General features: G+C 47.7%; 1 protein-coding gene and 1 long non-coding RNA gene across 2 annotated transcripts in view; one reads left to right on the top strand and one right to left on the bottom strand.

Annotated features, from left to right (window-relative positions):
* KCMF1 (potassium channel modulatory factor 1) overlaps positions 1-3,780 on the bottom strand; it is a 56,216-nt gene extending 52,436 nt beyond the window's left edge. The window contains exon 1 of the mRNA XM_080372059.1: positions 3,012-3,780. Within this exon, the coding sequence (XP_080228185.1) occupies positions 3,012-3,027 (16 nt within the window). The 5' untranslated portion in view covers positions 3,028-3,780. The remainder of the gene's footprint in view (positions 1-3,011) is intronic.
* Positions 3,411-13,010, top strand: LOC308056526. Its single transcript, XR_013924861.1, has 2 exons — positions 3,411-3,549; positions 3,792-13,010. It is a non-coding gene; the product is annotated as an uncharacterized lncRNA (long non-coding RNA).
* Positions 13,011-14,404: the final 1,394 nt, after the last annotated feature.

The raw sequence follows: 14,404 nt of genomic DNA, 5'->3' as shown, positions 1-14,404 counted from the left end.
GAAACACAGTACGTTGCTCCTATAAAGGGAACAATGTGAAATCCAAGACCAGGAGATGCCCTCACCTTGCATTCTAGAAAAGCAAAGGCAGACAACAGCTAGTCTCTTAATACCGTATCACGGAACAAAACTGGTTTTGAAAAATTGTAAGTAACTAGCAATAGCAAGAGGTGGATAAATGCTAATAGCTACTCTTGACATTATTATCAGCAAAAACTCTTAAACATTGAATGAACATTTCAAGAAAGAGCAACAAGAATTCAAGTTCTAGTTATGCCCATTTTCCTGTATTTGGGAGAAACATGAGCCTACAGCTCGTGTGAAATGACAGCACTGTGAAAAGTCAGACTGTGATCAGACTTCTTCTGAAGGATAGTAAAAGCTCTTTAAAAAAACCCCACACAAACACAACAAACAAAAAGACCCCAAAACCACGCCAAAACAGCCAATTGTATTTTAAGGACTACTATACCAAAGAAAACAGCTGAGAAACCCCAATGGAAGTTAAGCTTTAATTAGGTCACGAAGCGTCTGACAGAGATTTAAGTCCCAAGACTTTGGAATTCCAACTTCTCCAGCATTTACCCTTCTAGAGACATCTTTTCCCATCACAAAACTGGTACAGCATCCACATTGTGAGCAGCAATCAATAAATCTTAAAGCTACAAACAAGGATGGACCATTTTAAAGGAAACACACAGAAAACATACCACTCCAACATGATTAAAGCTTGGTTCTTCCCTATACTATATTCTTCCATGACAGACCCTCTCAAACTAGTTCAACTAGGATCAGAAACTGTTCAGTTGTGAATGACACCATACAGATCTGAAACAAGATTTACCCGTTTTGAATATGTCTTTTCTCAGGATTTCCAGATTTCTAACAAAATTGAGTCTCCAAACTTCCATGAAGTTGGAAAAACATGCCTCCCTTATTAATATGAGTTATTCTAACCCTATGACTAAAGTTGATTTAAAAAAAAATCTGAAGTGTGAAGTAAAAGGAGTACCACTCAGAAATTAAGAAATGGACTACATTTTTAATAAAAATACATTACAAGGTACAGTGACAGATATAATTTTTAATCTCAGTGTTCTCATGGTTTCAATCACACATGAGCATGTGCACACACACACCTGAGAAGTCTACATCCACTATATGAAATTACCAAAACTCACACTCACTCATCAGGAAAGACAGACAACTCTTTCCATTTTCTCTAACTAGGCATGTATAGAAAGAACACACACTGATGAATCTGGTACAGAAAGAGAATATTAAGCCTGGTTTTGTTATCAGCCACTCCTTCTAAAAATATCAACAAATATCCAAGCCAGGAAAAACACTAAAGAACACCACACAATATCACTTCCAAATTTTAACCTGTTCAAGCTAGAAAAGCTTTTATTCTACTACTGTACTTCAGAGTATAATGAATACGTGCATCACAGCAAAAGACTTACAGAACGTATAACACCACAATGTCACTAACAACCACCATGTGATCATTACTTCTTTCATTCGCTATTGTTAAAATCTGAATCTTTAATCATAAAGAAATCCAGCATCTCCACCCTCTTGTGAAAATATGTATTTTATAAGGGGGGGCGGGATGAGGAAGTATTTGGCACCCCTACTAAATTTTAACTTTAAAATCTAGTGAATTCAAGAAAGATGGTTCTTTGAATACAGAAGTGCACATACTTGCACAAACAAGAAGTCTGCAAAATACTGTGACGCCACACAAAAATCCACCATATATACCACTGTCCAGCACCAAGCTACCAACTAGCTTGAATTCATCATTATTAGCCACAGATACCGACTTCTCCTAAAATGTTTCTGTCAAAACATTTCTAGATAAAACAAAGAAATGAGAAATTAGGTAAGATAGAGAAAATGGAGACAGGTGCTGAATTAAGCTCCCAACATGGCAGAAAGTTACCCTTGCAAGTGACAAAGCCTGGTTTTATAGAGTGTTTTAATACTTGTCCAAGCACCTTACGCACTGGTAAGGAAGGGCAGAAAAAACAAGCGACTTTCCCTCCTGCTTTCACACTCCCATCGTCTTCCTGTATAAATTCCTTTCTTTGCTTCCAGCTTTCTTTCCATCCTGCTCCTTCCGTCTAATTCTGAACTACCCATCGAACTCACGCACAGCGGTAAACACAGCGGGACCAGGCCAAACACGCAAACCGCGTTTCTCAGATGACCTCTCCTAATGCCTCCGCACATGCCACTGTACCAGCACTGGTTCCTCTGCCACAAGACACAACAGACACGAACAGGCAGCTTCCGGGGCCCCCCGCACACAAGCTGCCCCTCGGCAGGGCCACGCAGGCTGCCCGCACGCCTCTCCCCGGCCCCGGCGCCCGGGCCCGGCTCGCCTCCCCGCCCGCCCGGCGCGCCCCCCGGCCCCGAGCGGGCCCCGCTCCCCCGGGGTGCCAGTCCGAGCTCCCGGCGCGCCCCCCGGCCGCACCGCCCCCCCGGGGCGTCGTGCCCGGCCTGACCCGCCGCGGCGGCCGACACGTCGGCAGGCCGCCCCGCGCCCTCGCCCCCCCCCCGCCCCGGCCGGGCCCGCTGGGGGCTGGTGGCGCCCAGCACGGCCACCCGGCCCCACCTCCCTCCGCCCGTCCTTCAGGCGGAGGAGCGGGAGGAGAGGGGCGGAACGGCCGCCTGCCACCTCCCTGCCCGCGCCCGCCGCCGGCAGGCCCCGGCCCCGCGCTCGGAGGAGCGGCGGGGGAGGCGGCCGGACCCGCCGCAGGCCGCGCGGGGAGACGGGACGGAACGGCCGCGGCCGCCTCCCCTCCCATGACACTGCAGAGCGGGGCCCGGCCGCCGCCCTCCGCCGCCGAGGCCTCCTTCCGCCGCCGGCTCCGCGGGCTCCCCTCTCGGCGGCGGCGGCGCCATGATGATCCGCCCGAGCGGGCGCAGCGCCAGGCCCTAACGCCGGCCCGGGCCCCGGGACGCGCCCTCACCGCCGCGGCCTGGCGCCCCGCGCCGCTCACCTTCATGTCGGGACATCCTAGTTCTGAGGCGGCTGCCCAGACCCGTCCGGGAGCTCCCGCGGGCTGCTCGGGCGCCGCTGCGGCCTGGCCCCCGCCGCGCGTACGGAGCCCCGGTGCCACAGCAGAGGCGCCTGGGGCAGGGCCGGGAAGAGGGTAAAAATGCAAGAGGCGGCGAGGAGCCGTCCTCCTCCCTGGCTCGCCCTGCGGGGGGGCGGATCCGGCGGCAGCGGCTTCCCGGGCGCCGTGACACGGTGACTCTGGGCCCCGCCGGCTGGTAGCGCCGCCTCCCGCTCCGCTCCGCCCGCTGCCGCAGCGGCGGCGGGGCCGCTCGCCGTGCTGGAGCGCTCCCAGCCCCTTCCCCTTCCACCTGCGGCCCCAGCCGCGCTTCGGGAGGAAGAGGAAACACCCGCCGAGGCGGCGGCCCTCCCGCGCGGGCTGGCGGCCGAGGGCAGCGGGCCCCGCCGCCGGGGCTCGCCGAGAGGGGCTGGCAGCGGCCCAACGTGGCGGGGCGGGCGCCGAGGGGGAGGAAGCGGCGAAGGTAACGGGGCCTGCCGGCGGCGGGGCTTCCGCTGGACTGGTCCGGCCTGCGGGACGCGCGGTAACCAGCTGCTAGTTTAAAAGGCGGGGGGAGAGCGGCGGAGGGCAGTGCGCGTGTCCCGAGCCGATTTTTCCATCCCGGGGAGCGCAGCTCGCCCCGCCGGCCCTGGGGAATGGCAGGCGGTGGGCTCCCGGGCGGGCACAGCGCTGATTTCCTTATTTTTGCCCTTTCCTCTTAGTCAGGCCTGCGGAGTACTCCTGCCAAAAGCGTCTTGCAGTCAAGCTCCGGCTCGGTGAGGAGGAGGAGGGAGGTCCCACGTGTCGTGTGTCATCACAGTCCAGACAAAGTGTTTCCGTGTCGCCACAGCATGAGAACTTTTCGTCCCGTCATGGTTGCTTCCTGCCCTGTCTTGAAAGCAGGCTGGTCTTGAGATGAGTGACAAACCCCAGGCATGGCCGCGTGCCTTCCCTGGGACAGATGTACAGGGTGCATACACCAAGCGCCTGGCTTCTGCGCTGCCTTTCTTACCAGGACTTCCCGGCCTTCCCCCAGTTTTCACCCTGAGTAGCACCACCCACTGCACCTCCTTTGTCCGTGCTACTCCCACCTGCCTTCATTTTGTTCTGAATTTTCATCTCCTCCTCTGCTCTTGGCATTCCTCCGTCTTTTATCTCTGCCAGTTCAACATGTCCCATCTTCTCTATCTTACACCACAGCTCCCATGAGTCTGCCCCAGCCCTGCAAATGGTAGGAGTGAACAGTAAGCGCTGAAAGGAGGAAGTGCCAGCCTCATTCCTTGACCACCCCTCTCCCATGCCAATTGTATTATACAGCCTCTGCTTCTCCCCTTTACATACACGTGCACACTTCCATCCACTGCACTGTGGCCACCTGCTTCACTTCCATCTTCCCCTTGGCCACATGCAGTTCATAAACAGAGTGCCTACTGAAAGGGTAACCCAGATACAGTTTGTCTAAAAGTCCAGCGGGCTGAGGACATTTTCACTAGAAGCAAGCAGTACCTGTGTGTTGAATAAGCTGTAGGAGAAATTCAAGGTTGTTTTGAGTGATGGAAGCCAATGGCTTCACTGCTTCTGGAAGCAGGGGAAGTCAGTGAACGTGCAAGGAGCCTGCAAGAGGCACACCACAGGTGACAAGAAACCAGAGAAATCTGCAACTGTCATAAAACTCACTACCAAACTAGTGGCATCTTCCAAGATAGTTCTAGAGGTGAAGCTGTGCCTGTCTTGTCAGCATTTCACAGCAACAGCGTGCACTGGGACAGTGGGTCATGTATGTCCTACTCTTACGTCCAAGCCCAAAGACTGGTGGTAAGTGGCTGTACATCCAGCTGGAAGCCAGTCACAAGTCATGTTCTCCAGGGCTCGGTATTGGGGCCAGTTCTGTTTAATATCTTTATCAATGATCTGGATGAGGGGATCGAGCGCACCCTGTGTAAGCTTGCAGAGAACACCAAGCTGGGCAGGCAGGCTCTGCAGGGAGATCTGGACAGGCTGGATCAATGAGCCAAGGCCAGTTGTATGAGAAGTGCCGGGTCCTGCACTTGGCTCACAACAGCCCCAAGGAAGGCTGCAGGCCTGGGAAGAGTGGCTGGAAAGCTGCCTGGTGGGAAAGGACCTGGGAGTGTTGGTCAACAGCTGGTTGAACGTGAGCCAGCTGTGTGCCCAGGTGGCCAAGGCAGCCAACAGCATCCTGGCTTGTATCTGAAAGAGCGTGGCCAGCAGGGCAAGGGCAGCGATCATCCCCCTGTACTTGGCACTGGTGAGGCCACACCTCGAACACTGTGCTCAGTTTTGGGCCCCTCACTGCAGGAGGGACACTGAGGGGCTGGAGCGTGTCCAGAGAAGGGCAACGAAGCTGGTGAAGGGTCTGGAGTAGGAGTGTTACGGGGAGCGGCTGAGGGAACTGGGGTTGTTTAGTCTGGAGAGGAGGCGACTCAGGGACTTTATTGCTCTCTGCAACTGCCTGAGAGGAGGCTGTAGGCAGGTGGGAGTAGGTCTCTTCTCCCAGATAACAAGCAACAGGACGAGAGGAAACAGCCTCAAGTTACACCAGGGGAGGTTTCTAGTGGATATTAGGAAAAATTTCTTCACTGAAAGGGTGATGAAGCATTGGAACAGGCTGCCCAGTGAGGTGGTGGAATCCCTGGAGGTATTTAAAAAACACGTAGATGCTTAGGGACGTGTTTTAGTGATGGACTTGGCAGTCCTGGGTTAACGGTTGGCCTTGACCTCAAAGGTCTTTTCCAACCTAAATGACTCTATGATTACTTATTTTGGCAATGGCATTTTTAAATGCAAGTGGAAATTGTCTCACCCAGATGCAAAATACAGACCATCAGGTGCTCTTGGCTATTGCTACCACCTTCCATTCCCTAAAGAGCAAGCTACCTTGCAAGCTGGTAACTCAGCTTAGCAAGGTTTAGCAATACCTTGGCTCTGTGTGCAGCTGCGTTTCCCTGTGTACATAACTCTGCCTCACTCTGAGTACTACGATGCTGTGTTGGCCTGTGCTCAGTTTTACCCTGTTTCTGGTGGAGGTGGCCTCCCACAGGAGCTTGGCCCCATGCATCTGGTAAAATACAGACTGCAACCCAGGCGTTTCACTGCGACCTGGAAGATTCAGTCTTTGGTCATGGAAGACCTTGGGCCAATCATTGTGTCCCTCCATCCTTCTGTTGCAAAATGGTTTAATAACCTTTCCTGCCTCTATTAAGGGACATCTCTGTGAATAACACTTGGTTGCCCGTGGTCCTGCACATGATGGTGAGCCCATCAAACTTTTGAGGGTTTTTTCAAACTTTTTTGAAACATCCCTGGTGCCCATGGCAGCCAAGCAGAATTCTGTGGCCTCTTCTCTGTCTTTGTAGGCTCGAATCCAAAATTACAACGGTAATCCTGTTATATCTACTGTTCTCTTGCCTTAAGGCCAGTTCCTATACCCAATGAGGCAGCATAGATAAAAGCCTCAGTGCTTTTGGAATCCCATTAGAATATGCCTGCAAGTGCAATAATACGTAAAACACACCTGCATTATATTCTTCAGTGGGAATTTTGCTGATTATCTTCTCTGCAAATATAGCAAATACCACAAATGTAAGATGCCCAGGTTCCCAGAGATGAGCATGTGGCAACTCCAGCTGAGTGTGGGAAGAGTTGCATAACATATTTTGAAGGCCCTTTACAAGGTCATGGCCACCAGTAGAAAGCATTATTACCTTCTTAGCATTAACCTGATAATTAATAACCTATACTGTCCTTGTGTTGCACAATATTGTTTCTCAAACCCACATGCTATTATTCCACAGGCAGAATGAAAAAGATTTTAATGAGGTTTATAAAGTTCTAGTGTGGATGGATCCTTCTGTCCCTAAGGGAAGAGCCTACCATGACTGGGTTTCTCGTCCTTTTTCTCCTGTGCAACAGAATAATCCATAGGTGAGACTTTCTATGAGAAAAAAAAAATTCAACATCATTATTTTCCTGATGGGTAAACATGAGCTGAGAAATGAAAATTTGCCCACTCAAGGTCATTCAAGATCAGAACCAGGCAAATGATTAGAGACCCAGATCTCATAGCTAATTAGGCTATTATGTAAGCCACAGTAAGAAACAAAAATTCATGAATTTTCCCAACATGAAATCATAATATGATAAAGTTTGTGCCTTGAAGTAATAAAGTCCCCTGAAATAGGGAAGAGATGCTTGTGTGGCATCATGTGGTTCCTCTCCTTGCCACTGTAAAAGAATTCAGTGTCTGGAGCGGAGCAGGACAAGTTTGGATACTAAACTGAACAGCAATATCCTACAGCAGCACTCCTGAGCAATAGAACTGTTATGTTAGGAGCCACTTAGTCCATTAATCTCCTTGAAATCTTTCACCCTTTTGTGGGCTACTGAAGCCCCTGGAAACAGGCTTCTTACTTGTCCCAGTGCTACCCCTGCCGGGCTTCATCCATTTGAGGAAGTGATTTCTGCTGCACTTTGCTTGGTACCAAGGATGGGCACTACATGACACACTAGCTCCTTGTTGGTTTTATGGTTCAGCTTCAAACATGGGAGATACGCTGTCACTGCAGTTGTGTAAAACTTACATAAATCAGTTGCTTGGATCAGTCTGGTCATCATATGATGAATAGGGAATTGTGATTGCATACATGCTCAAATAATACGTTTGTACACTGGTACACATCAGGGCCTCCACACTTTTTTTCCTAATTGCTCCTTTTCTGGCTCTTCTTGCTCAGTAGTCATTCAACGTGATCCAGGGCTGCTTACTGGCTGTGTTCAACATGATCTGTAAAGAAAGCTTTTAAAATCAGAGAAACACAGTGTTCCTGCTTTCTAATTTATAAGGAAAGACCTGAAAGAACTGTATATATTTATCTTTTTTCTGTTTTATTTTGGTGTCTGTGCCAAGGACAAGTGTTCTGCCGTCATAAAAGACCAGAAAACACAAAGGCTCTCAGACTCCTGTGCTAGACGGGAAATGGTATTTCCACATAAATACTTCTGGTGAACTGAATCCTTCCACATTACCAGGCCTACTGATGGTGTCTCACAATCCAGCTTAAAGTGTCCGAAGCACTGAGGTACAGCACAAGCAAACTTGAATCACCAGAAACATCAGATGGCGTTGCTTAGTGGATCTCATTTAGGGCTTTTACAATGGAGGACAAGCATCCCACTGAAGATGGTGAGGCTTGAATTTTTAGCAGAGACATCCCTCTTGTGGGAACTGTTTGGCCTTGGAGCTAAACTGAGCGAAGTACAACTAAATATGCTATAAAATACTCATCATCAGTTTAAACTTTTATTAGAATTCCTCCTTTTGAATGCTGGACACCACTAGGATGTGCAATGCAAATGCTACACTACTGTCCTCATACTTTACTCGCAACCAGCAGTTGCAGAAACTGTTCCATTTTTCAGATGTGCAGTCCAGTTTTAGACCTCATGTCTACCATCTTCCCTGAACAGTGGTATCCCCATATTCACCTGCACATACCTGAAACTATTACCTTCTCCCCAGGCCATCTGTAACAGATTTTGCACATTCCCAAAATCTTTTTGAAAGCCAGATAGGTACCATGAAGAGGTTAAGCTGATCGGTACTTGTACACAGGCAGACATATGCATGCAGGCACTGCACAGAATTCTAATATATCATTGCTCTGTTCCTTCTATCAGCAAATGTATCTGGACTTCAGCAAAACCAGGAACTGTCTTGTTAATCTCTTCACCTTTCCAGACCACTCCACTTTGGAGACAGAGGGGAGTCAGAGCATTCAGACGTTATCTCAGATCTACCCTTTACTACTGAGAACTTTCAACCTTCTCAGCAGTCAGGTTTTGTTGCTGGTTAAGATACCAGATGTTGATATAAAGCTAAAAGTTCCCCAGCTAACTTTCTCTCCTACTTTTCTGGCCAAACCTTTACGAAGAATTTGAGCTAAAGCAAACACTGAAAATCCATCAAATCATTCTGTCCTCTTACAAAAATATTCCAAACTGACCACATACCCTTGTAGTGGCGTGGTTCCATTAGGCACACTGTTCTTACAGGACCTAAAGTCAGAGTGTACTAGGAAATAGAGCTTTCAAAAATTCTCCGAATTCCAGCTCTGCTTTCTGTCAGAAGAGGACAAAGAAAAAATAATTTATTCTTTCTTGAAATTATTATTACAGTTCCTTTGGAGGTTGCTGCTGAACCAACTGATACTCTTCTGCTTAATAACCACAAGTGTTGCTGGTTTTACTCCATTCTGCGTGAATGCATCAGAAACACAGTGTCCCAAGCACTGTTCCAGCAAGGAGGAGATATCAGGGATGTATGCAGTTTGCTTACAAAGCCCTGTTTCTGTGAACAGGAGAAAACACATAAACCCAGTATCTGCTCATCACTGTAAACACTCTTGCCTCTGCTGTGCAGCTATATCTTATGCTACAAGACTCGTTCAGGCTGTGAGCTAGGGTTTTTTATTACCATTGGGTTTCTTCTGCCCTTTTCTTCTGTGCTATCCCCACCCTCTTTCAAAACAATATCTGCACTTAGGCAGGTTCCCTATGAATTCAAATCACTGGATGACCCTATCTGACCTTTTTGAGTGCTGCTTTGTGCTTATTCTTACAGTGGATGCTGCCATCTGATACAGGAGACAAGCTGCTCTTTACAAGGCATAGTGGTTAATCTTTGGATCTATACATCTCTATTTCAGTAAAATCTAAGCAAAATGCTGCCTTATGCCTAGATCTCTCAACTCATCTGCTGGGAGGACATGATGGGTGGGATGCTATGATGAGGTGTTACAATGGAGTCATATACCCCAGCCTCCATAACTGGCCCAAGAATTGGTGCGGGGCAGGGTGAAGAGTACAGGAAGAGTGTTGCAGGGGTCATTTTTCACAAGGACGCTTGTGAGCAAAGGGGCCCTCTAGAAGTCACTGCAAAATCTGAACGCCAGCATTACCCAGGCTAAGTGCAGCCTGGGAAAGCATGGGAAAGCACTGGGCTTGGACTGCACTGCTTGTATCTGCTATGCGGGTGTGGACCTCAGGAACAGAAAACTCCTATAGTGACAAAGAGACTGCTACCATTTGTTGGAGTCAGGGAGCATGTCTGTGTACACCAGGCATTTTCAAACATATGAGGACATGTGTTTTATGCTGTAAAAAGCCTGTACTATGAAGTGACAGCTGAAAGCTGGCAGCATGGGATATAAAGCCTAGGGAATGAGGGTCATGTCTTGCCCATGGCAGCTGAGTAGCAGTCCTGCACTAAGATGGGTTATATCTCATCTTTTCCTTCCTCTTCTCTGCCTATAAGTTTTAGCCCACATAGCTCAGAGAAGCGCAGAGCCACCAATGTATTAGCAATTAAAAAAAGAGATGAGAAAGTCAGTACAGGGTAACCTTGAGGGAAAGCACTACCCTTACTGCAAATGCACAGAACTGCTGGGTGTGCTGGGTGGCTCTGTCTGGTTCAGCAGCAGGCACCCCTCCTGAAAGCATTTGTTGTAACATTTTTAGCTGTTGTTAGTAATGCATGAGTAGTGATTTTGGATGACCCCAGACCAGGCATCCCTCATCTTCCCCTTTCTTCTGCAATGACACATGAGAAAATTTCAGCTCTGAAAGGGACCTAGCAGCTACCCCTGGGATGATCTGCTAAAGGTAAGCAGAACTCATTCAGCTTTGGGGGTTTTGTCTTCTAACAAAAAATTAGATCTCACCTAAAACAAATCTCTCTCATACATCTTCCTTCTGAATGTCAGAAGCCAATCAGTTTTCTGTTCTCAATTTGCAAGATTTTTATTTTTCAGTTAAAGAATGATCAACATCGACATTTGAAAATTTGTTTTTAAAAACAGATGTTTCTAGTTTTCATTTGCCCATTTAAAATACTGAACACTATCTCATTTTATTGTAGCCATAAGCTGAGCTCAGGGTCTTTGCAGGCTTAGACCTCTAAAACAATTTAGCAAGATGATGTGCGCTACCACTCAACTGGTAGCAGAGTGCTGGCATGGTGCTGCAAAGGGTTATATGCTTGGGAGCTGCACACACCAGCTATGCACCCAGGCTGTGGGTACCTGCAAATGGTCATTGTGGCTCATTTTTCAGCAGAGGAACTGTCAGTGCAAGAAGCATCCAGCAGAGCCATCAAGCACCTTATGCTATGATGTACAGGGAGAGTGTGTTCTCACTCTCTCACTTCTGACTCTCTAGAGTCAGAAAGCTCTCACTTTCCTAGAAGATTAGGAAAACCAGGAACAAAACGCACATTCATGGTGTAGCTGAAAGCTAGAGCAAGAATGGATGTGCAAAAGCAACTTGGCTCTGAAAGGGGAAGGTTGTCTATCCGCCACCCTGTCCCCCGGTGACAAGTTTTGGCAGAAGGGTAAGGACAGGGGATGTATATCAACAATATAGACACAGCTCCCTGTTCCTTTTCCTCCTTCCAGAGCTTCTTGGTAGCAGCACCAGCATTTGTTTAGCTGTTCTTGGGTCTGTAGAAAAGATGATTTGGACAACAGACAGGACACATCAGGAAACCACTGATTATTATTATTATTGTAATTAACCAAACATACCTATACAAAGCAACCCAAACCCAAAAGAATGAGAAGCCCAAGCACAGCAAGACATCTTCTGCAGTGGCAAGATCACTGCTCATGAGCAGTACTTATACAGCATCATTAGACCTGTCATCCAACCATTTCAGATAGGGGCAGAGGTGCCAGAGCTAGTGTTATACCCATAGGAGAGGATAATGGTATCACATCCTGGCAGCTCTGTGCATACACACATAGGAAGCAGCTGCACCTGAGTAGCCATGGCTGCTCAAGCTGCCTTGGCTAAAGTCACACATGGCATCTCTTCACTTAAAATCCCCAGACTATGGTGACAACCTGCAAGACCCAGTTTCAACAAACCAGTGGATAAGGAAGAGTTCCATCTTTCTCCTTCTTCACTGAAGTCCTCAGTCCTGCTTCCTGATGAGCAATGCAACCTCTTTTGGACCTGCAACAGCACGCTGGATTTCCCCAGTTAGGCCTTAGTCCTCCCCTAACCTCCAAGAAGCAGGAGTCCTTCAACCCATCTTTACAGAAATAGTCTGCAATGGCTGGCACTTCATTACAGAGGGACCAGAGAAACTTACCGTAACACGCCTGGCTTTAGGGGACCGAAACTGCCCAACTTGTGAAGGTGCATGAGTGTAGTACTCTGATTGGAGACGTGTCTCCAAAGGGTGTAAACTGGCCTCAAAACCCATGCTTCCAAGGAGAGGGGTGTAGTCACACAGTTATTTTAGAACACCAGGACTCAACAGGGTCAGAGGAGACATCATTTTAGTTAGTGAACAATTGCTTTCCCGTTAACACCAACAGTTGTTAATGAATATGACAATTTAACCCCTCCCGGGATACTTGTGTTTGAACCCTCTGTGGTGCTATGTATTGACTTACCAAGCAGCGGCTCTTCCATGCTTAATTAGCAGGTGTGAAATTAGTGATGTTGCATGGAGAAAGAGTTGTCCTAATGACAACTCTGCTTGCCCAGGTAGCCAGTGTCAGGGAACTTGGGGTGAATTTCGCACATCTAGTGATCCACATCCGCTTCCCCTGCTGCACAGCAGCAGGAAAATGACAGAGATTTTAATTCCCCAAGGCTGAAATTTTAGGTAGACTTACATCCCATGGCTTCTTGAGGAACAGCGATGGGTGACACATGTAATGGAGCACAGAGCCCTAGCCCCAAGGACATCTAGACATCCTGAGGTGGGTTTCCTAGCTGAATTTGGTGAGGCTTCTATTATTAGCTCTTCATGCAAAGTACTTACAGAAACCTAACTAAGTGCATACACCCTTGATTTCGGTAGCTTTGTCGTGACCCTTCACATGCCCACACTTGTGAGCCTCTTTACATACTACATTTTTTTTTTTTAAATACATATTTGTTTTTCCTTTTAAGCAAATTCAGGGCCTGCCCTGGCTGCAGAGTCAAGGTATTATTTTCAGAGTTGGGCACAGGGAGGCCCGGAACTTGTACATGTCCTTCTCTCAGCAGTGTCAACAGCATCGCTTCTCATCCAGGAACAGGGTCCTAATTTTCATTATCTTGTGTCCGAAGGGTGTATGTTCTTAAACCAAATGGTGCATTAAGATAAAAGGATGCTAAGAGCAGAGAAAGGAAGAACAGACAAAATAACTGGCAGTTTTATACTGTGAGTTGAGCACTTAAGCATTAGGTAACATATCGTGGAGAAAAACACATTATTGTCTACTTCAGAGATTTCTGGTCTCTGCATCAGACTTCATGCACTTTTCACCTGTGTTGAGTAGGCACCCATACCGAGTGTACTCATGTAAACATACACAGAGTACTTTAAAATGGCAGTGTTATTCATGTCCAGAATTATACAGAACAGTCAGACTGCCGAGGATTCTGGAAAGGACCTGTTATGGGACAAAAATAATGTAGTTTTTACATTCAAGTGTAATTTTTTTATCCTTTGCTGTTAGAATATATTGTACCAAAAGCTTGACATTACAGCCTTAAAGGGAGAGAAAGTGTTTTCACTTGGAGATATTTAATAGAGATGGTTATTTAAAGGAAAAACTAAATACTGAAAGATATTTGACTTCTATGAACCAGAAGTAAAATGCTGTACTGCCGAATTAACAGGCTTGCCAGAACTCAGCCAAACATCATCTTACCCAAGTTTTCCAAATCAATCTGCCTTAAGCAGAAGATACACTAGGGAAACATGCTGCCAACCCAAAAGACACAGGGGTAATCACTGACTAAGGCCAGACTTGGAATAGAAAGTGCAAAGCACACACCTTATCCCACAATGTCAGGAACGTGCATAAGGCACTGGTGTTCAGAAAAGGGCATGAGCTAGACTCAGGAGCTTTGTTCATATTATTGCATCCACCATGCCATATCTGGGGTAACATCTGAGACGTGTCTCAAGGTGTTCATAAAGAAATTCTCTCCCTATTCACGTGCACAGGGCAAGAAAACCACAGCTGCAGTGTCTCCCCTGCCTTTTTTGAACTTGCATATAGGCAAGTCCACTAGCACTTGCAAAGCCTTTGTTTGACCCCACGAGGGACGACTCCACACCATCACTTAATGTTGTTCCCTTACCCCTTTGCTGGCTTTAAGGCATTTTGTGCTCTTGTAGGGGCCCGTATCTCCTTAAGCTCCTTGTCACCACTGGACTGCATGCATTGCCTGCTAGCACTTGAACAGAAGTGTTTTGTGTGGTGTGAGTGATTAAAAACCTTGCTGCTTCCCTGCTGCAGGATCCTGCTCCCACAGAGGGT

Source organism: Falco punctatus, assembly GCF_963210335.1.
Source record: "Falco punctatus genome assembly, chromosome: Z".
NCBI lineage: Eukaryota > Metazoa > Chordata > Aves > Falconiformes > Falconidae > Falco > Falco punctatus.
The sequence above is the reverse complement of the archived record's forward strand: the minus strand, read 5'-3'. Positions and strand labels throughout refer to the sequence as shown.